We start from the raw sequence: 25,609 nt of genomic DNA, 5'->3' as shown, positions 1-25,609 counted from the left end.
ACATCTGGACTATCCATCGTCTCCTGCATCTGTTTCTGATCAGCGCAGTGCAGAGACCCGTTGCCAAAGCCACACAAAATCTCGGCAGGCTTTAGCATGTTTGTTCACTTGCAGATGCTGTCAAGGAACAGGTAGAAAATGCAACAGAAAACACAATGTGACTTTGAAATTACACACCTGTACGCTACTGAAAGCTGCAAGAAAAAACTATTTTTTCCTCATTAAAGATAGTGAGTGTCAGACTGATTTGGATAATTACCAGCAACTCCTCCACTCAAATACCCAAATCTTTACCCAAATGAGCAAACTGTTGCAGTGGTATTTCAGCCTGCAGTAGTTCAAGAGCTGACTCAGGCACCCGTCAGCTGAGATCACTTCTCTTGGAGGAACAAGGATCTGCTTTTCAATCCCCTGCTAAATGCGTGCTGTCTACATCTTTTACATATAAAAGTAATCTAAACTACTTATGAATAAATTTATGCAGAAATTGCCAATAAACAGTGGTTTCTTACAGCAGCGGCAAACTGGAGGAACCTTCTAATGGAAACAACAGTGCCGACCCCTTCGCCCCACAGCAAGATTTCCTTGCAAGGCTGGAGCTGTGGGTTCCCAAAACACTGCAGACACGGGCAGCGGCTGCGGGAACTGGAGCAAGTGCCCGGGCAGCTCCACTCCTTCTTGCAGCTACGCAGTGTTCAGATCTCAGCTATATACCTAACCAGGAGAGCTCAGAATTGATGGTGAGCTTCTGCATCAGCAGAACCCTCAACACCCAGCATGATACAGGCCGACTTCACCGAGGATTTCATGTATTACTGCCTCGTTACTGTGCAACTCCACAGTATCAATTACTGTCAGCTCCAGTAGCTTGTCATCAGGCAGGTAGCGATGAGCGGGGTGAAGCACCCTGAAGGCCTCATGGAGCACCGTGTCAGCAGGGAGGGTCCGCTGCCGCAGCCGAGGAATGCAGTACAATCTGTTAGACCTGTCAGAGTGACCCTGGATAAAACAGCGCACAGGAGACTCGTGCAAAAGCCGTGCACGAAGCACGTCCCTCGCCTTCATCTCCTCCGGAGCACCTTGCTGAAATGCACAGCCTCGTAAGCCGGGCCCATGTAACTGCTTTGCACCTCCATGGCCAGATGCAATGGAGAACTCGGGTAAAGGCTGGGGACTTAAAATTTTAGGCAGGTCACCCATCGAGTGGAATGCAAAGCCCAGACAAGTCACAGGCTGAAACACTTCAAAGGCCAGCCGTAAATCTGCATGGAGCTAACTAGAAAGGAAGAGCAGGGCTTTAGGCAAAGGACGCGTCTGAACCACCCTTCCTCTGTGGAGGTAAAAGCCATTCCCCAAGGCCTGGAGGGGCTCACGCTCACCCACTCGTCTCCTTCTCCCCGTCTGACAGGACGGGGCATGAGCACTAATTGGGTTTACAGACTTCCCACTGAGTGACATAGTCCTGCTGCCTCTTCCCAGAGGAAACAGGGAGCAGCTGCTTAGGCGGCGAGCATTCCCTGAACACTCGGACATTTTTGCTTCACCCTGATAGATGCGGACTCCTCGCACGTGCCCGTGTCCAGGAACCGCTGCTGCCGCTGCCTCTTCGGAGCAATGCAGCTCATCCAACGGCTGTTCCACCCAGCCAGCCTAAAACTGGGACCCCCTAGCACCCCAAACGCCTATTTCTTTTACTTGAGCTGCGCAGAAAGAAGAGCTGGGCGAAACCAGGCTGGTGAACCATGCCAATTCCTGCACACAACCTTTGTGTGTGAGTGCGTGTGGACCTACACGCAGTTAGGCAACTATTGCGTTTTGAACCCCTTCCAGTGGAGGTTGACTTCACGTTATTAATCACATCGTTCTCACCAGAATGCTTCAAGAACATTTGCTGCACCACTCAGCTCTGCTTCATTTCTTTACCAACGCGGCCTTGGAGAACTTCAAGGCCGAGGGCGTTCCCATGGCGGGAGGGCATCCATTGCCGCTCACGCCATTTCGGGCCGCGATGAGGGCCAAGGCCGGTGCTGGTGAGGAGCCGTGTGCCGTGGCAGCCGCAGGCACCTGCCGCCAGCTCGGGGAAGGGGTGACAGGGCAGGACCCGGGCGGGAGCTGCCTCAACAGCCACCACCAGCTGCAGGTGTCCAAACGCAACACTTTTCCATGGGCAAAGGCTGACGGACCGAGTCTCATGAGGAAAGTGTCTGTGCGGTTTTTTCCCCCCCAAGCCCCCCTTTTTAAAGAAACGCTACTCTTGCTTCGAGTGACTGTCGTCCCGCCACCGGGAACGGTACCCGCCCAGCAGCCTCAGCCCGGGCCCGAATCACGACGGCCGGCTGCAGACCGCTTCCCCCGCGGGCCCCCCCCCCGGCCCGGCCCCGGCAGGAAGGGGAGGGACCGACCGCCGAGCGGGACGGCTGTGGTGCTGGGACCGCTGCGCGCCGCCGCCCGCTGACCCCCGCTTCGCCGGACGTTCTCCCACCCCCGCTTCCTCGGCCTCGCCCCGCTTCCCCGGGGCTCGCAGCAGTGCCGGGGGCCGGCGGCAGGCAGCCCCGCCGCCATGTCGCAGCCCGGGACAGGGGGGCAGCCGCCCCCCGCCGCGCCGGCCGCGGTAAGGTGGGGCGGGGGCGCGGGGCCCGGCGGCGGGGTGCGTGTGCGGGGCGGAGGCGGTGGCGGGGCGCTGTCCTGGCCGCCCCAGGGGCTCGGCGGGTCCCCGGGCGCCGCCCTGCCGTGGTGCCCGGCGGTGGGAGGCCGCTGCCGCGGCGGGTGCCGCCCTGGGGCGGAGGCGGATGCCGGGGCGCGGCCCGGGTCGTGCCGTGCCGTGCCAGGCCGGACGGTGAGGAGCAGCGGGCAGCGCCATGGCCTTCGCGCGGTGGTGGTACACCGTGGTAAATAGGGGGCTGCCGCCGCGGGGACCGGGCCGGGGGACGAGCCTCGACGGGGCCGGGGGAGCCCGGGGGAGCCCGGGGGAGCGGTGGGCGGGCGGGGCAGGGGTGCGGAGGGCTCCCTCCCCTCTCTGGCGTTAAGGCTTAAGAAGGGATAAGGAAAGGATTTTGTGGTGACCGGAGGCAAATGGGCGCTTTTTTTTAAAGGCTCATGTAGTGTATTGCTGGTCAGATGTGAACTTGGTGTTCTCTGGATGTACCGCCATAACCCCGCCGCGGTCTTTTACAAACGACACTAAAAACTGGGTTTTTTCGTGTTGTTGGCTGTTTTCGTAATCTTCTGAATAATGCAAGCTCGCCAGCTGATGAAACTCTAACGCTCGGTCAAAACACGGCAATTTGCGACATAGGGCAGAATTTACATGGGATTGTTTCTGCTTTGGAAAAAAACTCTGCAGTGTGCCTTTATTTCAGAAGCGTGTTCCTCACTGCAGGCAGGTGGTGGAGTTGCCAGGAATAGTCGTCGCTTGCCAAATACTCCCTAAGGAAACCACAGGGCTCTGATGGCTCTCTGCGGTTTGGCTAGACTTAGGTCGCTACTCATTACTGTGACGAACCTGCGATTGCTTTAAAAAGTCTTCTCTATAATTTATTAGTCATATCAGGAAACGGTGTCTCTATGGAGTAGTGAAAAAAAGTTTTCATTCTGTTAAAGTTTGTCAGAAATTGTGCATCGTGTAAGGTGGCTTTCAGGGAAAACGTCAGGTAGATGAAATCTGTTGAATTTATCACTGTACTTTTAAATTGCTCTACGTAGCCTGGATCCGTGTTTAGTAATGTTTTCAAGTCACATCAGTGATGCATTGTGGTGGAGGTGACAAAATCACAAGGAGGACGGTTTGGGAATTGCTGTATTAAGCGCTGACATGAATGTTAAAGGCCTCGGTAGTCCTGGGTCACTGAATCCAGCATAGGAAAAGATAATAAGACAACGTGGCTACCTGTGATCAGGTAAGGAAGCTCCATTGGAAACCCATTGTTGCAGTTGTTGGCAGCAGCATGGGACCTGCGGGCCCCCTGGGTCAGACTGGCATCTTCTCTTGTCCCACGCACGTGTGTCGCACCGGGTGACTTCTGCCCAGAAGACTTTATGGTCTAAAGGATGATGAGTAAGGGAAGCAGAAAAGGTGGGGGAGAGGAGCAGATGCAGAAGAGATTCAGTGGTTGCTTCTACCAAGGTTTTTACTGGCTGGTGTGTTTAAAGCAGAATGGGATGGCCGTGCAAAGAATCTAGTTTTCACCTGTCCATTCCTTACATTGCTGGATTGTAGTTCCCCTGATACCTCTTTGCATCTGGCAGCTTTCTGAGCAGCATCAAAATCTCCATCTTCTTAAGGAAGGCCAGATTCCTGTCTGCATAAAATGATAGTCTCCTTTAATATCTGTAACGCACAGTTGGTTGACTTCAGCTGAGAATCTTGCAAGGAGACTTCCCTTCTCACCCAGTTACTGAGGGTGTCGTCACTGCAGTCCTCTGAGATGCTGTGCAATGGCTTTGAACCAAAGGCTCGTTAACGCTGATGGGGCTCCCGAGGTTTAGAAGGAATGTCTTGAAGCGTGACCTTTAGTTGAGGTCTGATTTTTGCAGGCGCGGGCTGAGAACGCAGTTGCACATTCAGTTATTAGTGTGTTGCTCTAAGCTTTTCACCTAGGCCAGTTACTTTCTGCTTTATGAATGCTCTTTGAATCACACGTTAAAGGTGTGTCTGTAAAACAGTTGTGTCGTGACGTTTTTGTGCACTCTAGAATGTGATGGAGATCTCGGGATAAACTTCCTTGTTTATGATATGTTTTTGTGTGTTTTGCGAAGATGTGATTATGGGTGGGTTTGTGTGTTTTGTTTTTAGGTAGTAAAGTTGGAAAATACTTTGAGCCAACTTAACAGCTATAAGGAATTGTTGTTAGCTCATTAGTTAAACTAGAAATGTAACTTCAACTGTCCCATAAAACCTGAGCTTAGTCTTTTGCTAAGCAGATTAATTTATTGGCTTTATTTTATTTATATAAATATATATTTTTGGTTTTTTTTACTAGGGGTTCAAAGCTTGGAAATACAGAGCAGAAAAGAGCTGTTGAAGGGCTTTTTTGTGACAGGGTCCCTTCTCATATCTTAAGCATCAGCTGTTCAGGGAACCAGCGTGGCCTTCCCAGGTGGTGTATTAGGAAGTTGTACTTTCCAAGGTTACCTCCTCAGGATGGTGGACTTTCAAGTGAGATAATACTTTCATAGGCTGTTTTTACTACCTGAGGCCAGAGAGTATCAGCACGTAATCTGTACACAGTGCGTGGCTCCAACTTACTGGAAAAATTACTTTGGTTGGGCTATACATGCTTCGTTCCTAACAGTAAAAATAATATTTAAAGTCAAAGTCCCACTATTATAGGTGCCGCTGGACATTGCCTTCTGGAGGGAAGACAACACGTATTTAATCTTTCTCTAACTTGAGTTTAGGAGTGGCCAAGTTGTGGTCCTTGTCCTGGTCCATTCCTTGTCCTCTGGCCAGCGAAGCCGCTCTGGGGTCCTTCAGGGACGTGGAGTTGATTATTCTGGTTGTGGGAATCCTGCCAGCCCGTCGTCCTGCCGTCTGCAGGCAGCGCAGACCTCTGGGGATGGGAAAACAGGAGCAGTGTGCGCTGAGGCAGGCAAACGAGAAGCCTTGACACCCACGGGGGCCACCCCGAGCTCCATCCACCCGCTGGGGCACAGCATGTCCCTCTCTTCGTACTCCTGGGACTGGGTGTCCTGTTGGTGCCATGTCCTGTCTGCTGCAGGTTTCCTTGGTGTGAAGATGAGGAAATGGACTTAGGGAGGAAGGGTAACACCCTATTTGGCCCTGGTAAAAGTCTGGCACACTCAGTCGGAACTAAAGAAGGCTCCTGTGTTCTGTGACTTGGTTTAATAAAAGGAAAAAAAATATCTGGGCTTTGATTGGAGTTGCTTTTTTTAAAGCTATGTCCAAATGTGACTAAGTAAATTAATAAAAGCAATAAAATGCATGCAATGTACAGAAAGATGTGCTTGCTTTACTGGCTGAATTAGCTGGATTCAGGGTAGCACTTGGCTTTTAGAGTGTTATGATGCCGAGGGTATCCATTTAGGGAGAGAGCCCTAACACAGTTTTGCTGGGCAGGAGCTGTAGCTCCTGAGCCTTATAGCAGTGCTGGCTTTGGAGTTAGCATTTTGTCACCAGAGCACCCTCACTGACATTGGTTTTACTGGAATGCATGTGGTGTGCTTTCATTGTGGCAGTAAAAAGCACAGATGACTGGGTTAAATGTGTCTGTACTGGAAGTGCTATTATGGGGCAATGAATCAGTTTATCTGTTACCTGAAAAGATAACCTACAGGGCCTGTTTTTCCTCTAAAGAGGCACAACTGGAATATGAGAATAGCATTGTCAATTTTAAAACTTGTCAAGTATCTTACTCATGCCCAAACCCATTTTAAAAACTTGAATTGTTAGAGTTTGTCTAAAACAATTTTGAAATTTTGGTCGTGTACCACCATAATGGAAACAGGTTAGACACATGTTTGTTTGGGGTTTTTTTCCTACTTTTAGTTTTATTTGTTCATTCAGCTATAGTATTTTCCCACCCTGTCTGCTGATGTGCTTGAACACATTGCAGTTGAAGACAGAACAGTGATACATGGATCATTACTTTCTCCCTATAGCCATGTAAAGAAAAACCTGCAGGAACTCGTTACCTTAGTGGGTTAGGAAACTTTACCTCCTGCTGCTCAGTCCTCTTAGCAGAAGGGAATAAATGGGTATAAAATCATCTCCTCTCTTTACTTAACAAAACAAACCAGGCATAATAAATCCTTATTCCCAGATGTCTCAGTTGCTGTGGGAACTTACACTAGCTGAGATATTAGGTAATAGCTATATTATGTTGCCTTTTATATTCATGGCAAACCTTCTTGCTTTTTACTTTTTATTTATTCTAAGCATTAAACAATATGCTTTTGAGGGAGATTTTTTTGAGGACTGTATTCACCAGTTTTCAGAGGTGCAGAGAGTAAAACATGCGCTGGAAGCCAGTGTGCATGCTGAACAAACTGTATCTTTCTATCCATTGTCACATGTGGGGAGCAAATGGGATTGCACATCAGGTTAGATGAAAGCAAGAGGTTTAAAGTCTTGGAGGGGATGAAAGATGCAGGAAACCTGGAAGGACTGTGTTTCCTGATGTGCACTTGTTACAGCATTTATTTTTTGTGTATCAGCAGCAGAATTCTAGAAATCGTAGTAACAGCTTTTTTCCAGGTAAGGAGGGCTGGGCATACTGAGCATTTTAATGTGTCTGACGAAAGTTGAGATGTTGGAGCGGATGCTTATGATTGCACATGTTGCGTTGGTCTCTCTGGGAGCTATTCAGTTTCTGCTGAAGCCTGGGGGACTAACAGCATTTCCGAAGCAAGTATCAGAGAGTGCTGCGGTGGTGAGGAATGGGTGATAAGCTTAATATCTTCCAGAACTTTTCACAGGAACAATCACATTATGTTCACTCCCCTGGAAGTCATGACTTTCCAGCTGTGATTTCACTTGAAGTTATTCAGCAGGTCACTTAGAAATCCTGTCCATTAGTGAGAAGAAAAACTTACAATGTTCCTTTCTGTTGTATTGTGGTAGGTGAAAGGAATCATACATGCACTAAGATATTTGGGAATTTCTCTACACAGAAGGTATAATTTAAGATCTTAATAGCTACACATCTATTTTCTCTACTTACAGCATGGTGACAAGAAGGCAAGTGGAGCTTCTTCCAAATCTGTAGAGAAGAAAGCAGAAGTGGCAGAGGTAAATTCATGTGTTTGAACATATTAAGAAGAAAATTTGTAATTTATTTCCTCCTATACAGATTCGTGTCTTTTGATAGCAAAATGGTACTTTTCAGGTAATTAACTGGTGACTGTAGTCACTCATTATTCATTCCAGGTATGTATTGGTTTGTCTTGCGCTGCTGAGCAGCCTACTGAAAATATTTCTTTGCTCTGCTCATCCTTTCACAAGCACTTTATGTTAGTATCAGTGGGAATGATCTCAGTGGATGTGTCTGTTCTGCAGTGCAGATACACTTTGGGACACATCCGATGGTTCTGGTTTTTTGACTGTCCAGAAGTACGGATGAAGTGAGTGCACTGTGACTCTTTCCACCTTGCCTGCATCCTGGCTTTTCTTCCAAAGATACAAATCCGAACTCATACGTAGATGTTGCACGTCTGGGCCATCTCCTGACACGCTTGCAAATACGTGGTCAGTGCTGTATTTTAGAAAAAAATGCGTACTTTTCAAGATACTGCCTCCCCCAGAAGTGGTATTTACAGTTCAAGAGTGCCTGCTGGGTTATAACATTGAGTTTACACAAGCAACTTTACAGTCTGAGCACAGCGGCTGTTGTTAACAGTCGGAAGCCGCGTGGGGTGTGGGCAGCGTTAGGCAGAGCACTTGGCAGGGTCAGCTCTCTCCCAGCAGCACCAAGCCCTGTTAGCCCCTCGGAGGTAGGTCCTCGCGTGCCACTGGTGTCAGGCTGGTGTCGCAAAGAGAAGGTGTTGTCCAAGGCGGGACGCGAGTGCCAGTGCTGATGGCTGGTTCCCCGGCAGCCTCTGCGAGCAGGAGCGGTGCTTCCCCGAGGAAGGCTAACAGCGGGCTCAGAAAGAGAAGAATTTGTAGAAAGATCTGTTACTAGTTGTCGTCTTGTTGGCTTCAAATGCCAGTCCTTGATAGACCAAAGCCAGAAATAGGTGTGCCTGATACTTTGGTCATAGCAGAAGCTGTTTGGAAAATAACTTTGTCTAAGCTGTGGTGTGTTTACTGCACTGCAAATCAAGGTCAGCGAACGCTTTTATTACCATCCTCTGAAGCAGATGATTAAAGCAATTACCCTTCTTTCCTGTCTGAATACCAAGAAAGGCTTATCTAGGCTGGGAACATAGTCCTCCTTTCCTCTCTAGACAGTTTAGGTTTTTTCTTAAGTAGCATTGTTCTTTTATATATTCTTAGCTTAGTGCAAAATTCTTTGACTGCATGTTGTTGTTCTTAATATAGAAGTGCTGACTTCTTTGTGGGAAGGGTGGGAGTCAAAGCCTGTAGTTTGGGTTGTGGAGGTGCTGTTTCTGACCTCTCGCTGAGATCTGTTTCTAGCTACCAAAAGGCTGTTACTAAGTTTACTGTCATGATGCTTCTGCTTTTCGAGTCCTTAGAGTACTATGTGTATGTTTCCTCTTGTGAATGTCTTTGTGTGTTTGACTTGTTCCCTTGACTTTGCAATGCTTAAAAGTGAAAGTAGATCAAAACGCTTTTCCTTAGTTTAGGCATTAGCTCTGCTGTGGCTCACATCTACCTCCAAAACATTCTGATTTTTTTAAGCAGTTGAAGTAGCAACTCAAAATATTTGTACAGTTTTCCCAAGAGTCTGCAATGTTATTTTCTTGCTTGAAAGTCAGAGGTTATTCCTGTAGTCTTCAATTTTGAAGCAGAATTTTAATCTATCTGTAGATAACTGTGGACAACCTTGTCTAGAATATTGAGTTTCCTCACCTCCCTTCTAGAAAAGGTTTGGTAATGCCTTATAAAAATGACAAGGAAATACAAAGGTCTTTGAAGAGTTTGTATTCATATTGAAGGGAAAATTGTAAAAGCCCATATGCTCCTTGTTTCACTAAAAATAACAATAAATTACTCCTTCTGTCAGATTCTTTGGATATATAGTCCTGAAGGAATGAGAGAACAAGAGTAAAGCTTTGGAAAGTAAAAGTAGGAGAGGTCTAACACAGGCTTGAGTAGGAGATACTAATTAGCCACGACATCAAGGAGAGCTCAAAATAAATACTGTTAAGGTACAGAATAGGCTTCTTAAGCCTTTCCTTTGTGGAGATTTAAAAATAGATTAAAAAAAACCACAGCAGGTTTACTGTAAATAGAAACCTGCTTGGTAAGGCATGCATTTGTATAGAGGTGCTGAGGAGATTAGATGGCTCCGTAAGATTTTTCCATTTCTAGCATCATAATACAATAAAATAAAATAATGCTTTAAAAGAGTTAGGAATTACCAGTGTGGAGATGATCTATTTAGTAGCACTATATTTTGGAATTACATACAGTCATAGCAGGGATTATGTGCACTTTACAATGTTACCAACAGACATTAGTTCATAAAATTGTTTCTTCAGGAAGTATTAACTTTTTAATTTTCCAGTGACTTACTGCTTAACTGTCACACGGTACTTTCATCCTTCAATCTTAAAGTGTTGTATAAAGGAGACTAGGTGTGTTGTCTGAGTGACATAGATAAAATGTGCAGAAAGGGAGATGCTGAAGCACAGAGCTGGAATTGCCTTACTTAAGGTCACCCAGCTGCTCAGTAGGAGAGAAAGAAACCAGGTCACCAGGTACTAGGCTGGTGCACGCAGCTGTGCGATAAACCGCGTCCTCAGAGGGGAAGCCAGGAGCTCCCTGGAGGCAGTGACCCTTTCCCTCTGAGTCATGGAGCCGGCTTCCCTTCCTGCATGCTGTCCGTAGTCCGGCCAAGCTGCATCTTGTGTCTCCTCCTCACTTAATAATGAAGCTTCTGAAGTCTGTTGTGTTTTACTGCGCTGGAGTGGCACAGGCACTTCACCTGACACTGAAGTCGCACAGGCAGAGCTTGCTGAGTGGCTGGAGGAGACAACAGGTGAGTTCAGCAGCTGTTCCAGCAACCTCCGTTCTGCTTGATGACTGTCTGGCTGGAAGGTAAAGGATGCAACACGGTCCTTCCCTGCTCCTCTTCCCAAGGGCCCACTCTCACCATTTCTGCTCGGTGGCCAGAAACATAAAGCCTACCGCAGTACTAAGGTTCCAGCTCTTCCTTCTAGCATACTAAATATAGCCCATTCGGTTTCTGAAAACAAAACCCAATATGTGGCCTTAAGGCTATATACCCATTTTACTTCAACCCTGGTCCTTCATAGGCCTACAGTAGTTACTTGGAACCCCTTTGGTTGCACTCATCCTCGGTGCTGTTGCATCTAGCACGGGAGAGAGGTGTTGTGGAAGGGTTTTGGAAGGGATCAGACTGTGGTATCCTGCTGCACAGGGCCATCTTGCTCCTGGAAAGATTGATCTCCTCCGCTTCTCCTCCTACTGTATATTAGCAGAGGAAAGATACCATCGTTCTGGTTTGCCTCGCTTCAGCAGTGCCACTCAAGCTTCAAGTCAAGACAAACTGGGGGATCTGCTTGCAACAGGAATGGTCAGTTTTAGGTTCAGATACACATACTCTGCCGATCTAGTGATGAACAACTGAATGTGTATCTGTACATGGTGCCTTGTAGAAACAGGCAGAAGATTTGCTGGAGGGACAGAGTTGGAAGCCGTGGTTGTGTTAGAATACATAATTGAAAGAAGATGTAGGCAGTTCTGTAACTGACAGTGAAAGTGTCACTGAGCTTGTGTTATGGTTGTATTGGGCACTGCTCAAGGACAAAAGTCAAGTCACAGGGATATACCTTAATTCTTTATGTCTTGGTTTTCAGAACCTTACATTTGTTGAATTCGCTTTCTAAGGAGAATCAGACACTTCTTGAGAATCTAAATCAGCTTTAATGAAATGTTTTCGTTCCTTGTGGATGTGTGTGATAGATGTTAACAGAAAAGAAATGATGGTTGTTGGAATTGGTGGTTGCTCATGCACTTGAAGCTGTTGCATATATTTGCAGCTGGGATGCACCTGCCACCCAGTAAAAGTGAGTGATGTGCTGCAGTTTTCCCATATCTGTCCATCTGTTTTCTTACTGTCTTCTGACATCATGGTCCTGAGTCAACAAGTTTGCAGCACGCCATTGCAAAGTGTACAAAATAGGAAATTTCCTTTCTTCTCCTTCCCTCCCGATGTTCCAAGGCTTTTGGGAATTTTGGTTGTAAAGTGTTACCATGTGAGAGGCAGCTGGTGTGGTTTTCCTTTACCTCTTATCGTGACATCATCTTCAGCTTACGTGTGCCCTTCCACCCATTTCAGATCACTTAGAGGCATTAGCGCTCTAGAAGCTTTTGGATGCTAAAATATATATACTTTCAAGGGGAGATGGGACAAAATCACTGAAGAGAAACCCAGGACAGTTTATAAAATACACCGAAATTAACAAGTCCCTGGGCCACAAATTGTTTGAATTTGTGAACGTATTTGGAAGGTGTGTCAACGTGTACTTGAACTATTTCTACATCACTGATTTTGTTTTCTTTTATATCTGCTGTCGGCTACTGCCAGGGACAGGGAAATGGGCTGTGTGAAACTTCGGCTGGACTCAGTAAGACAGGCCTTGTGTTGTAATGAGTTGCATGGTCCCGCTGTCCTGTTCTTGAACGCTGTGTTCAGTGTTGCCCCTTCAGAGGGCTGCCCTTGGGGGCACAGCATGCTTTAGTGCATAACCATGTGTGTAATTTGTAGGATCAGTGCAAACAGATGCTCCCATGGTGTGTGATTCTGCTCTGAAAGCCCCCTACTCTGTTTTAAATGGCTTCAGGCTTGTGTTACTAACTGCACATAATCTGGAAACACCAGATTTTTCAATTCTCTGTTTACTGTTGTAGAGGGAAATACCAAGGGGAGCTTCTGTATCAGATTAAAAATCTAGCCTGTGCATCGCTGGTGTCTGAATGTAAAAACATGGCATTGAAGACAGGGCTATATATTCTGGGAGTCTGAAGCCTCAGCTTAGAGTGTTTTACCAGATACAGTATGAAACAAGACCCTCCCTAACGCATCCTGCCATTTCAAGTCATTGTTTACAGCAGCATAGACAAAATATGTGCTGCTTGCTCAGCTCATTATGCTTTACTTAACAGGAAATACATTCTTTACTTTGAAAGGATGACAGTGATAACTGACGCTGAAGCGTTACTGTCCTTTTAGAATTGATTCTTTGCTCTAACATCAGGATTTCTGTGATAGCCTTTAATCTTGATGCTTGCTGTGCAGCATTCCTTATCCAGAAAAACCACTGGAGTTACCAGAGCCCCAGGGCGTGATGCTGAGTAAAGGCATCATGACTGGTAAAAATCCGTTGGGGTGCCCACTGCTGGTCTGAATTGTGGAGGTGCAGAAGTAACTTTGATTGGAGCATTTGTGAGGTTTCTTTCTACTTTGGTACCAAGTTATTTATTTTAAACTGCATTGTTTGTTTGTTTGTTTTCCCCCTGCACCTGGTGTCCGCAGGGGAGCGTGGCCAGGATCCATCCTCGGAGGAGGAGCCGAGGGGTTCTGAGGAGTACAGCGCTGGCTTGCTTCCCATCTTCCTGTTCTGTTTTGGTTCTTCTTTGGCTAAGATGCAAAAAAGTAGTTGAAAAATAGCCTTATTTCAATTAAGTTTTGGTACTTGTTTGGAGCTGTTATGATGTGAGGCTCTTCCCACCATAGGAGGAAATAGACTGTGATTGCTGCTCACGTAATTCTTGAATGAAAGATTGGAAGGTGGAAGCTGAAATGCTGCTTGTGTTTGTCAAAAGCATTTCTAGAAAAGAGATTGCACGTTCTTTTCTCATGTGATTTTTTTTTTCCTTACAACAACTGTAGCATATGCATTCTCATTGCAATATTATAATGAACGCTTGAATGTTATAGTCCAAAATGAATATTTAATCCATATTTCTAGACACCAGTCTTAATGCATGTCTTCACTTGGAAAATCTACATATCAAAGGGATATGTATTTTATGTCCCCTTTATTAAACATGGGAGAATTAATATTCCACTCTGAAACAGTGTTATGGCTTTCTGTTTTGAAGCCACTGCTAATAATGAATAGTAGGTTATAAGTACCTGTATGCCACGGTTTTTATTCTTTCACACACAATTCTCTACAGGCTCTTTCTAATTAATTTTGTAAAGAAGCTATGCTTTGGTAATTCATTAGCTCTGTTGTTATCAGGTTGGGAAGCAAGATGTGAGTACAGCTGCAAGGTGATTCTTCAGCTGATTGTGTCTGAGACTGTCACAGAAAAAGAATACTCTTCCATTCCTTGGAGGGGGAGAAGACGGGAACAGCTCTGATGGATTTGTTGATAAGGGTGTCAGAGCTGGGATGCCTGGAGGGGGCACTGTGGGAAGGATGCTGGGAAGCACATAACATCATTACTTTAATAAGCGTAAAAGAAGGATGAACCTAGGAGCATGATGTGGCCAATTTTTCTGCTTTTACAAATGTATTAAAGGGTAGATACCGAATAAGTTACTGTTGAAAGATGACCTCAAGAACTAAAATTTATTACTCTACTTAGGCTATTGTGGTCAGTATTCAGTAAAGAATACTGATTTGATGTGGTGGCTTAACTTTCCATGTAGCTTATTTCCAGATAGTCTTTCTCTGTGCCAGACAAGAATTTATTTCCTTTTTTTTCTTCGCTCTCCCCTACCTCTGTCTCTATGGCTGTTCCACTTACCATGAAACAGAGAAATGTTTGCATTAACAATTTTTTCTTAATACTGTTTAATTGAGCAATGTAAGTTCATGTTCAGAACAGGGATTTATTTCACTCGATTAGTTTTTTTTTCCAGTTCAGAGTGAGGGGGAAGGCTAGCCTTATGCCTGAAATTTTTTAGTATGTTGGTAGGTGTCATAAAGACTCCTTCTCCAAAATAGTACTTTATTGGTGGATTTTCAGAGCATCGCAGTTATGTTAAACGTAGTCCAGAGGTAAGTTCTGAATACCATGGACTGTGAGGTCCTGAACCGAAGACTGATTTCAGCTCAGCTTGAGATGGAAATTGAGAGCTGTGATATTGAAGGCATGTCCTGAATACTTACTGTTCTTCAGAGGTCTGCTCTTTTTTGATGATTTTTTTTCCCTTTTCTTTTTGAAAATGGAAAGGTAGCACTTAAAATTTTGTGTTCCATCAGCAACTTAGTAATTTATTTAAAAGTTGAAGCATTTGTGGATAATGCATATTACTGAGTCCTTAGTGCACTGTATCAGAGGTAAAAGCCAAGGTGTTCTGCGCATTGTCTGTAATGCATCGCAGCCCTGTCACCTGCCTTCAGGAGCATTGTCACGTAGGGCTGGAAGACTGCTGCTCTCTTAATGGAATTAGGAATCTTCATTGCCATGGGGGTTAAAGGGTGTGAAAGGAGAGTGTCTGCTCCTGTAAGGGAATCTGGTTAAAGGAGCCACCAGAAGAAAATACGGACATAAACCTGACTGACATATGATGAAGGAGGCTGTGTTAAGAACAAACCCAGCTAGTGGCACTGGTTGGACGTGTGGAGTGTGCAGGTGTTTTATCTTCTCAGCTGGGGGTATGGAAAGGAAGGGAGACAGATGGGCAGAGACATAAAACCTGAGCAATTAACGTCAACGAAGGCAACAACCAGAAACAAAACTGGTTAGTTGCAGCGGTGGATGGGCTCTCCAGAAACTGCCCCAAACCGGGACTGTGCAGCTGGTGAGGCTGGAAGCCCTAGGGTCTGGGACGTTGGGGGGGTCGATTGGACGGTGCCAGCTGATGGGGCAATGTGCAGAGCCCCCATCCCAGTGCTTGGTGCCAGCTGATGGGGGGCGAGTGTTGGTGTCCTCCCCAAGCTGGGTGTGCGTGGGTATTCACTGGCAAACGAAGCTGGACCAGCGGGTGAGTAGGAGGTCCCAGGTCTGGGCAGGGGTGTCAGGTGGATGGAGGGGTCTGTGCTGGTTTTGGGGGTGCCCACAAGGATGGAAGGTCTGTGCTGGTCTTGGGGGTACCCACAAGGATGAGGTGCCCCTGAGACGAGTGTGGGAGTGCTGTGTGTTTGCAGCAAGCACCAGTCTGGACCAGCTGGTGAGCAGGGAACCCGTGGTGGGGTCAGAGTGTTGTCCCAAAACTGGGGGTTCGTTTACCCAGTGTGCAATATGCCAGTATACACACAGAGCAGAGGTATTTTACGGCATATTTGCATAGATATGGGTGTCTGTCCCAAGACAGTACCCCAAATCTACTAATGAATGGTCATTTATACACCTAATAGTAACATATTCATGTTTCTACTACAGATGTATTATTTATCATTATATGATTGGTTAATAAACCTTCTCCTCCTGTGTAAATTAGTGCACGTGCCTCATAATTCTTTCTTTTAAGTCGGTGGTGTGATTAGGGTGGGCGGTCCATGGGTCGGTGGTCGCGGTCTCCCCATGTTTGAATTATGTCTCCCCCAATTTCTGCCTCCTTTGGCAATCCTCAGTGACTCTTCAAGGTTTGCTGGTAAAACTAGCAATATATCAGTTACGCTTCTACCTTTTGACAATCACATTGTACTTATCAGACAAAGGTACATTATTTAGGTATTTCCTGTCTGGCCTTAGACCAGCAGGGTAGGGCTACACAATGGACTTTTGCAGCAGCACAACCACCTGATTCATAGCACATTTTACGTAGAATCCCAGAACCCCAGGCTGGTTTGGGTGGGCAGGGACGTCCCAGCCCACCCAGTGCCACCCCTGCCATGGGCAGGGACACCCCCCACTAGCCCAGGTTGCCCAAAGCCCCATCCAACCTGGCCTTGAACACTGCCAGGGAGCCAGGGGCAGCCACAGCTTCTCTGGGCACCCTCTGCCAGGGCCTCAGCACCCTCACCGGGAAGGAGTTCTGCCTCCCATCCCATCTCCATCTCCCCTCCTGCAGCTTCAGGCCATTGCCCTTGGCCTGTCACGATGCTCCCTGATAAGCAGTCCCTCCCTACTTTGGTTTTACTGTAACAAGAGGGCCAGGGTCCAGGCAGAGGGGCCATGCTGGTGCTCAGGGAACTGTGACTGTGCCCGTGCTCTTGAGCCCAGAGAGTGCCAAGTGTGTGCTTGCACTACTGACCTTCTGCCTCTGCCGTCCCCAGACGAGGGGACGTGGCTGTGGGTGCTGGTGTGTGATGTGGGTGCTGCTGACAGCAGTGTAGCCAGCCGTGCCGGTGTCCTTGTGTCTCTGGGATGTGTGCTCGGCTTTGCTGCTGGTTAAACCTGCAACCACATCCCCCAGGCTGTGCAGAGACCCCATGTCTTCGGGCACTGGGTGGGCTGCAGGGGCTGGGCAGGTCTGTACTGGGTAGTACTGGTCTGAACTGGGCAGCACTCGACTTCAGCAGCTGTGCAGGAGGGGCTGGTGGAGGCAGCCACACTAACATCCCTTTAACAGGAAAAATCACTGTTACGCTTGGTTTTTGCAACATACTGTGAAATCTTAGCTGGATGTCGTTGTTTTCAGTGTGGCCAATACTAAGCACGAAATCCTTGTTGTAAATACCCACCTTGTGACACTGTGTACCATTGGGCCACATTTTTGTGATGTTAGTCTTATGTAAACGGCCACAGAGGGTGGCCTGCTGCCCCAGGCTCTGACTGGAGGTTGACTGTTGACTGTGCAGCTTTGTTTATGCCAGATGTGCTCCTGGTTTTGGAGCTAAATCAGAAAGAGAACAGGCAGTGGAAATTACCTTGATGACAGAGGTCTCTGAGTCTCCCAGTCTGTTACAGTACCTACTGTCCCTGAAAACTGGTGCTTCTGACTTTGCATACGAGTTTGCTGATTGATCGTCTCTGGTCATTCTGCAGACTTCCGTGCTTGTAGAGAGTAATTAAAATGTGAATGCTTTAGTTGTGCTGTGAATCTTGAGATTCCACTTATCAGAGAAAATTAATAGGTTTTACCCATCTGCTGCCTCCAAAAATCTGATGCTTTTGCTATGTTCATTACTAACAGCTTATTCTCCCAGTCTTCAGTAGATGTGATTTCAGCAACTGCTGAGTTTTTGCAGCAGTACTTAGTGGTACTTGATAATAGCGGTATTGCATTGCTCAAAACCTGGAGGTTCAAAGGGGATGTAATGGTTTCATTTGAGTTGCGAGAATATTTATTAACTTGAAAAGCCATCATTTTGCCCTTACCTTTACATCTTTACTTCCCTTCGTGAGGTGCAATATTCCCTTCTGTGTTGTCATTCAAGTTATATTTGTACAGTAATACCTTACTCACCTTATTTTCATTGATAATTTTCATTAAAGTATATATGGTTACTGTTGCTTTAACTGTTAATTGCAGTAGAGTCACTCTGCACAGGAAATAGCACAGATTTGTATGTCGTCCATAAAACAGTACAAGAGAACTCAGCCTGTTCTGGGCGGGGCAAAACTGACTGAAATGAGTCTGCGTGAATTAAAGTTACATAGGAGAATTTATTTTTGGATGACTTGCCTTGCACAAGACATTCTAGTGGACATTTTTATAGTGAACCTTTTTTAATACACTTTTTTTTTACAGTTTTACTTTTCTTTTTCTTCATCAACGTTTCTGACATTTATTATGTCTTTAATTTTGTAGAAGTCATCAGCAAGTGCTAATGTCAGCCAACCCTCCAAAACACAGACAAGTGGAGCACCTTCTGCTGTTAAGGTAATGCATACTTAAGGAAATGATCTCTTTTAAAAATGAAGAGGATATGATATGACTTCATCCCCTGCAATAGGTTAGAAAATGGTTTGTGTGCCTGCATTCAGCAACACTGAGATGCTCTTCATGTCTTGCTAGAAATTGTAGTGAATCGAAATGAAAGAGGAACACAAGTCAGCAGAATGCCAGTGTTGACTTCTTGAACAAATAGACTTGGTAACATTTTCCCCTTTTGTGTGTTCTTTGTTAGTCTCCTACTTATTTTTAAAAAAATCCCGGTCCCATTGATATCAGTGGCACACTTCATGTGACTTATGGGGCTGTGGTTCTTTTTTTCACCCTTAGGTATTGTTTGTATGTTTGGATCCTCTTTACTCAGCAAGACCTGATGAGTTGGAAGCACCGATAACTGTCTTTGCTTTCATAGCCCCTGGAGCAGTTCAGCCGTTCAGGAAGTTAGTGTAAGAGGTGTTATAAAGATGACTTTCATATTGGAGTGCAGTTGATACTCCACCAAGAGAAGTGGGGATCACATGAAGCGTGTTCAGGTCTTGCAGAATATTGAAACAGGTCATTGAAAAGACACTTTCCGATGGTGGTTGGACGTGAACTGATGGCTGCAGTTGGTAATCACTGTTAGGTCTGTATTTGTGACAGATGAGTGGAATGCACCCCACTCAAAAGAGAGAAGCAGCAATAATAATTAGACAGAGTTCAGTAAGTTAGGTGGAATTTAGCAAAGTTTAACAGTGGTTTGACAAGGTTCAAGAAGTTTGATGTCAGGGCTCACCTTATTAATTACTGCATGGAAGGAACATACAAAGGAAAATTGAATTAGAAGGATTCACAGAGAGACCAGAGATGCAAAGAGTAGGGAGGACCCTTCCATTGATTCACGAGGTTCAGAGTGGACCCCTTTGCTTTCTAAATTCCTTATGGAGCCTAGGTGCAGCTGGGTCCAATCTTAGTCTCGGACATGGTCATTGGTTTTATGTAATGGCATTATCCATACAATGTTTATAATAATATTGAGTAGCTACATGGATTAGTAACTCAGCATGCTCTCAGTCACGTACCGAGGATCTCTCCACTGTGATAAGGATCTCTTAGTCTGAGGTAAGGAATCTCAGACCTTGAGAGGTGTCTCTGCTCCAGAGGAGGATCAGCTGGCATGCAGTCCTGCTGCCATTCAGGGAGAGCTCCAGCTGGGCCCATCCTGATGGCAGTATTTGTAGAGTGAAGTACCTGGCTGCTGGTCAATAGTGTAGACAAGATAGATGTCTTCATTTTAGCTCTGGTATCTTGTTCTGTGCCTTGGTTATCTTGCACTTTTGGGTTTCAAAACCACCTTTCAAAACATTTTTCAAGACCCCTTCAGTCCCTTGTACAAGAGCCAGAGGCTTTCCAGCTCACCGATTCATCCCTAGGACGTGAGGCTGGTTGCTCCTTCGTCAGCCTGAACCAAAGTACGGTGCGGAGCCAACTGTATCCACTGCAGTGTTCCCTACCTGGAGATGCCCCATCGTTTGAAAGGTCCTATCGGCAGGAAATGCTTCTGCTTTTGAATGGGATTTTTTTATTTTCTTAATCAATGCTTTTGTAAAACAATACTCTTAAAGATACCTCTGCGCTACCTAAGTAATTATTGCTCCTTTCCACTCAATGAAGGAGGACACAAGGATATAAATCCTGTTGTCCCTTTCAGTGCTTTTGTCTATCACTGAAGACAGCCCAAGGTTTTTGTTGCTTTTCCTTCTATTCCTTGCAGTTTACCAGGGCCTCTTTTCCTGCTAGTTAAGCTGGATGTAGTCGTCCACATGTAGTTCCACGACAGCCATACAGGGTGGGATGGTCTTAAGTGTAATCTTTCTGTCAGTCGCCAGCTCCATAGTTCCGTGGAAGCTCACATCTAATTTGCTAACTAGCACATCTTTAGATCTTTTTTTCTGTATGTGTTCTTCCTATTATAAGTATATGTTTTACATTAAGTGGGCAAGGTACAATTTCCGGTGATGCTGTTAAGCGTAAGAACTGGAAGGTAGTGTCATGAAAAAATGTGACGTAACGTAATTGCCAGGAATTGCTTTATATTAGGTTATGACAACATGGGCTATGTATTTTATTCAGTAATTGGTGCTTCTCCAGTTTCTGTGACATTCCAAAATATTTATTGGTAAGGATTATGTACTGTGAAAATACTTCCCTCATGCTGTCTAATATTGACTCTTAATAGCTATTTTAAGTTTAACCTTTTTAGTTCCCGCTCAGCCATGACTACCTTTCTTCAGTTAGGCTAAACCTTCTCTTAATTACATCTTTTGATTTTAACAACCTCCTGCAACCCTGTAGTGCTATTTAAAACAGAGCAAAACTCAGAGATTTATTGTTCTGTTCTTGTAGTTTGTGCCACCCATACTTTTTTTAAGCCATTTGTCTAGCTGTATACTTTTCTGCCCTTCTTTTTCTCTCTTTCTCTAGAAGTACCTATTCAAAAGAGAAATTTTGGAGGGATTTTTTTTACAGGAATTTTACAGGAAAGGAAGTATTTCTTGAAAAGGCAAGGCAACCTTTTCCCCTTTGCTGCCAAAATAAATAAAATCTTTTAATGCAATCAAAAATATTCCACCGGTTTTTAGACAACTTTGGGACTGCTGTTTCTTCCTTTAATTTTTTCCCCACTGTAGCTTTAATGTGACCTATGTGCAAAATCTGGTTTGATTCCTTAATTTGATGGTCAACAATGCTTTTCATTAACGTACCTTATCACAGATAAATTTCTAACATCTTTGAAGACGCGGATGAGGAGGGGCAGTTAAGTTGCTCCAGCTAGAGCTGTTCATTTTTTGAACCTACCCTTACCCTGTAGTGAAATTACTTCTCTAAATTGAATAGCCAGAGGGTTTTTTGCTGCCTCTGTGTTACGGCCTAAGTCATTTTTCCTTCAGTTAGTAAGTAATAATAACTGATGGCTTGTGTTCTCCTTGGGTCGCCTGTATTTCTGAGTTTAAGTTAGAGGAACTTGCGTGTGATGAATGCTTGTTGTTGCTTAATGCCTGGCTAATACGTGGGTAGTTTAATTTTCCTGTGATGGTATCCTGTAATGCGGACTACTGCTAAGAGCAAGCATTTGCCTGTCTGGCTTCGTTTTCATTGCACTGTCATTGCCACTGCCATTCTTTGTGGCTCATTTTTATCCCCGTGCTCTTCGTCATTGTTGTACTCTTCGGTTCCTGGCATTGCAGCCAGTATTTACTTACTGCTTCTGCTCAGTGTTTTCTTACGGGGATTTTATTCAGCTGCATGTGTATCTGCATGGTATAAGGAGTAAGTGCTGCCTCTCTTGTCTCCTCTTCATATCTGCACAGCTTTTGTGTTCTCTGTCGTAAGGGCACCTAGGAAGCTTAATTGGGCAACCTTGATGTGCCCAGTTTCTCTACGACTCAAATCTAAATGAATAATTTAAAGATACTTAACTGAAATAGATGTTCCAACTCCTTTCTATCACAAGCCTTTCTTTCCTTTGATGTGAAGTCTTGTTTGACTGTTACTTTGCACCAGGGTGTTTTCAGTAAGCACATGCCTTGTAGTAAGTACCCTGTCAGATAAATGGAGTGAAAAGTTAGATTCAGGTAAGGTTATGACCATCAGGAATATTTACTGGTTGCTCACGAGCAGCCTCTTCCATGTATGTGTTAACTGCCGGGGTGCACAAACCAGGAGGTCATCGCTACCGTTATTAATTAGCAGGCAGCAGGGAAGAGGAAAAACTGAACCAACCTCCTTCCTCTGCGGAATGTAGCCTCCCAGCGCTGCTGTGTTTTCTTTTACAGCCTTTTAAGTTGTTTTTGCCAGTTCCATAGCCAACAGGAAAGCCAATTTCTAGCTCAGTGTTCAATCATAGCTATTAATAGAAGGCCCTAATATTTGAACACAGCTGGATCCAGCTATCTTTCTTTGTGTTCTTATATGGTAATTCTGTTGATATCAAATGAAGTTTTGCTGCTTTTTTATGTAGCAGATTTTTTTGCATCACTTTTAATGAGTTCTTAATGAATAATTATTTTCTTTTTGTTGCCGGCTGCAATAGCTTAGTGAATTGAGGATCTTTGTCCATATTACTTTCATGGACAATTTATTGAAGCAGTGATGGAAGAATTGAAAACCAGTAGAAATTCAGTAAGAATTATTTTTATTTCAGGCTTGACTGATCTGGAATATTTTCACGGGAAGGTTCTTGATCTTGATGATTTAAGAAAGTTAAGGTTAGTTACTTTCAGCTGGCATCCAAATTAACACTATTTTAAAGGGGGATTCAATCTGCTTTCTTGTGCAACAAACAGGAAAACAACAAGAAAAAAAAAGCAATTACTAAATGTCTTTGAGTGAAGTCTCTACTGTTTCTGCAGCAGACTGAAAATTCTGTCACGAGTTTATCTAGATTGTCATCAAAAGTGATTCCTACTGTCAGTACATTTGCTGGGATTTTTTTTTTCCTGCTACACACCTACCTTAACTGTCAACACATTTTTATTTTGTGAGCTTGGCAGAGACACCTTTATTGTGAAGGAAGGCATTTTTGAGTAGAAGGCATCTGAAATCACTGTACTGATTGGGAATGTCCATGGAAATGTGTGAATTTATTCCAGTCATACTGTGAAGGTTGGAAGGGCTAACTCTAAATTTTGAGGTTATTCAGAAAAATACTTGAATAGATTATCTGATAACTTCCTTTTCATGTTGTGGTTAGCATAGATGTGTGTCATGGCACAGAGATCCGCAATTTCTAGGTGTTTTGCAGCCAGGCAGTGGCAAATCACGGGGCTGTTGCCAGCGCGTAGCCCTGCACGTGAAAATCACGAGAACTGTGTCGGCGTGGAGAACAGTGCTGGTGTTCTTGGTATCAGAGGCGTGCTAAAAGTAGACCAAAACATTAAAAATTGGAAACTGTAGGAGTACAGAAGCTGCCTCCTGTGTGGAAGAGCTGGCTTTGTGTAACGTTATGGGATGTGGTGTCCATCACCCGAGGTAGTTTTCATCTTTGAAAAGTAGGGCTGTAAAAGAAGCCTCTGGCTTGGAGACCATTGCAGAAGTTGCAACTTGTAAAGCTATGCACTGGTCAAAATAACACGATCATGTCACAAAAAAAATTCTGTACTCCACTCAAAAAAGGGATATTTTCCTTATCGGTCTGTGTCGTATCTTCGGGCGTTTTCCCCTTTCTACTTCCCTTCTAGGGCTGACTTTTGTTTCTTGTTCCCTTGAGATAAAGGGGGCATAGAAGCTACTATGAAAAAATGGTTGCAGGTTTTGTTAGTGGCATGGGGCCTTTTTCTTTAAAAATAACATACAAAAATCCCCTCCCATACTACAGGTATTGAGAACTTGATTCCATAGCAAAAAAAAAAAAATTAAAATTCAAGAGCGGGTCACTAGTGGTATTTCAAGAAGCACCTTTTAACTTCTAAATCAATATAAATTATTTGGATTTGTTATGCTTTAAAATAATCCTAATCAGTCAAGTTCCTGAGGCCTTAACAGGTCCAACCACCTCAATTTCTTTTGATTAATAACATTTATGTACTCAGGGAGTCTGGATAATCAGTCCAAATTTAGGGAGGGGGTGTCCCCCAGGCTTCTAATAAAAATACCAGTCTGTTGAGGGGAAATGAGTAGGTTCCTTCCCTCAGCACCAGTGCTACAAACTCAAAAGGTGGCAGGCGAATACGGCTTTTCAAAAGCTAAAAGTAGCTGGGTGCCCGCATTGCGCCGTCCTGGCAGCATTCCGTCCCTGCTCCGGCGCGTGACTCTGCGTGCGTGCACCGTGTCTGGTGTGGGACCCCTGCCACGCCGTGTCCAGGAGCCACCCGCAAGCGGGAGATGGGGTTTGCCCACCCACCGCTCACACCAAGCGCGGGAGGTGCCGCGGTGCAGAGGGCCGGGCCCCCGCACGCCTCCGCACCCGCGCTCTCACGGGGCCCGAACCGGCTGGTTGGGGTTCCCTGCCCGGTGCCGGAGGTGGGGCGGCCGTGCCCGCTGGGTGGGGAGCACGCCGCCCGCACGCCCGCTGGCCCAGGGCTTGGCCAGCGCCTCCCGAAACCCCGCCACAGCCTGCTCCGGCGCTGGGGCGAGAGCGGCCGTGTCCTGGCATTCCTGCTGGAAGCAGAAGGCACGCGTGTCCCGGGTAAGCTAGCTGTTCGTACTGGCTTTGCTTTCCTACCGCCTCTGCTTTAGGCTAATCAACGTTTGTGTTGCAGTTCGTTTGGTTTCTGGTTTTTGTTTTGTTTTTTTTTTTCTCTTCTGGGAGTTTTGTTGGCTGAAGTAACACAGCTGCTGACTTCCAGGGCTTCTGACATGATCCTGTCATTGGCAGGCTGGAAGCACTCCAGGGCTAGCTGTGTAAAGTGGATTGGCTTTTAAAATTATTTTAGCATGTTGGGAACAGTCTTTTTAGAGGCTGTGTGAGACTGCATGTTTTATGTGTTACACAACAAGCGGTTTGTGTGACATAAGCAGTCCTGAAGAAGAGAGGGACGAGGAAGAGCAAACTTTTAAAGCAGTGTCTAAGCTGTGCTGTATTTATATTTTTGTTTTGGGGTTGGGTGGTTTGGGTTTTGTTTTTTTTTTTTTCATTGCTCACAGCCCTCACCGTTCTTGCTTCAAAAACCCGTATCAGGTTTTTGGCATACAAATGCAGAGCTCAGTACGCCTGTGGCACACACGGAATATTGCATAGTCTGGGTGTGGGGATCTGTAAGAGCAACTTCTTGGTTCAAGTGTGCTTAGCTATCGATAACATGTTGGCAACAAGAGTTGTTATACTTTATACCTAAAAGACGCTAAAATATGAGATACAACAAACATATGGGGAAAAAAGAATACTTTTCAATAAATTGTGTATTATTGTTGGTTTTGTAGTAGTACAAATTAGATAGGTAAGTGTTGCTTAGGCTATGCCACTATTTGATTATAGTTACTGTAAATTAAAACTACTGATCCATAATCATGAGTGTTTTCAGTTTGGTCCAAAAACAAACTGACAAAACAAGACCTATCTTCATGTGACAAGTGGCAGTATCAGTGTCATCCCTCCTTCTCTTTTCTTCTTTGGAGAAAGTGAAAATCCCATGTTAAATAACACAGAGTTCTTGAACATTGCAGAGACCTTGCTGAGTTCTTGCTCTGCTACCTTTCTTTTGACCGCTAGTTTTCTCAATGCTGTATTTTTTTTTAATTGACATAAAATAATCGGGTAATAATTTCTTCTGGATAAGATACCTTCTTTT

At 45.2% G+C, this 25,609-nt stretch overlaps 1 protein-coding gene across 5 annotated transcripts in view; it reads left to right on the top strand.

Annotated features, from left to right (window-relative positions):
* The first annotated feature begins 2,383 nt into the window (after nucleotides 1-2,383).
* CAST (calpastatin) overlaps nucleotides 2,384-25,609 on the top strand; it is a 59,882-nt gene continuing 36,656 nt past the window's right edge. For 2 of the 5 annotated variants that reach the window (XM_075741284.1, XM_075741282.1), the window contains exons 1-3: nucleotides 2,384-2,611; nucleotides 7,682-7,747; nucleotides 18,258-18,329. In XM_075741284.1, the coding sequence (XP_075597399.1) occupies nucleotides 2,561-2,611; nucleotides 7,682-7,747; nucleotides 18,258-18,329 (189 nt within the window). In that variant the 5' untranslated portion in view covers nucleotides 2,384-2,560. Of the gene's footprint in view, nucleotides 2,612-2,761; nucleotides 2,889-7,681; nucleotides 7,748-18,257; nucleotides 18,330-25,609 lie in introns of those variants that run through there. The other 3 variants (XM_075741287.1, XM_075741285.1, XM_075741283.1) reach the window with 2 other exon arrangements.

This window comes from Balearica regulorum, chromosome Z (genome assembly GCF_011004875.1).
Source record: "Balearica regulorum gibbericeps isolate bBalReg1 chromosome Z, bBalReg1.pri, whole genome shotgun sequence".
Lineage (NCBI taxonomy): Eukaryota > Metazoa > Chordata > Aves > Gruiformes > Gruidae > Balearica > Balearica regulorum.
This window is presented reverse-complemented; position numbering and strand designations above follow the sequence as displayed.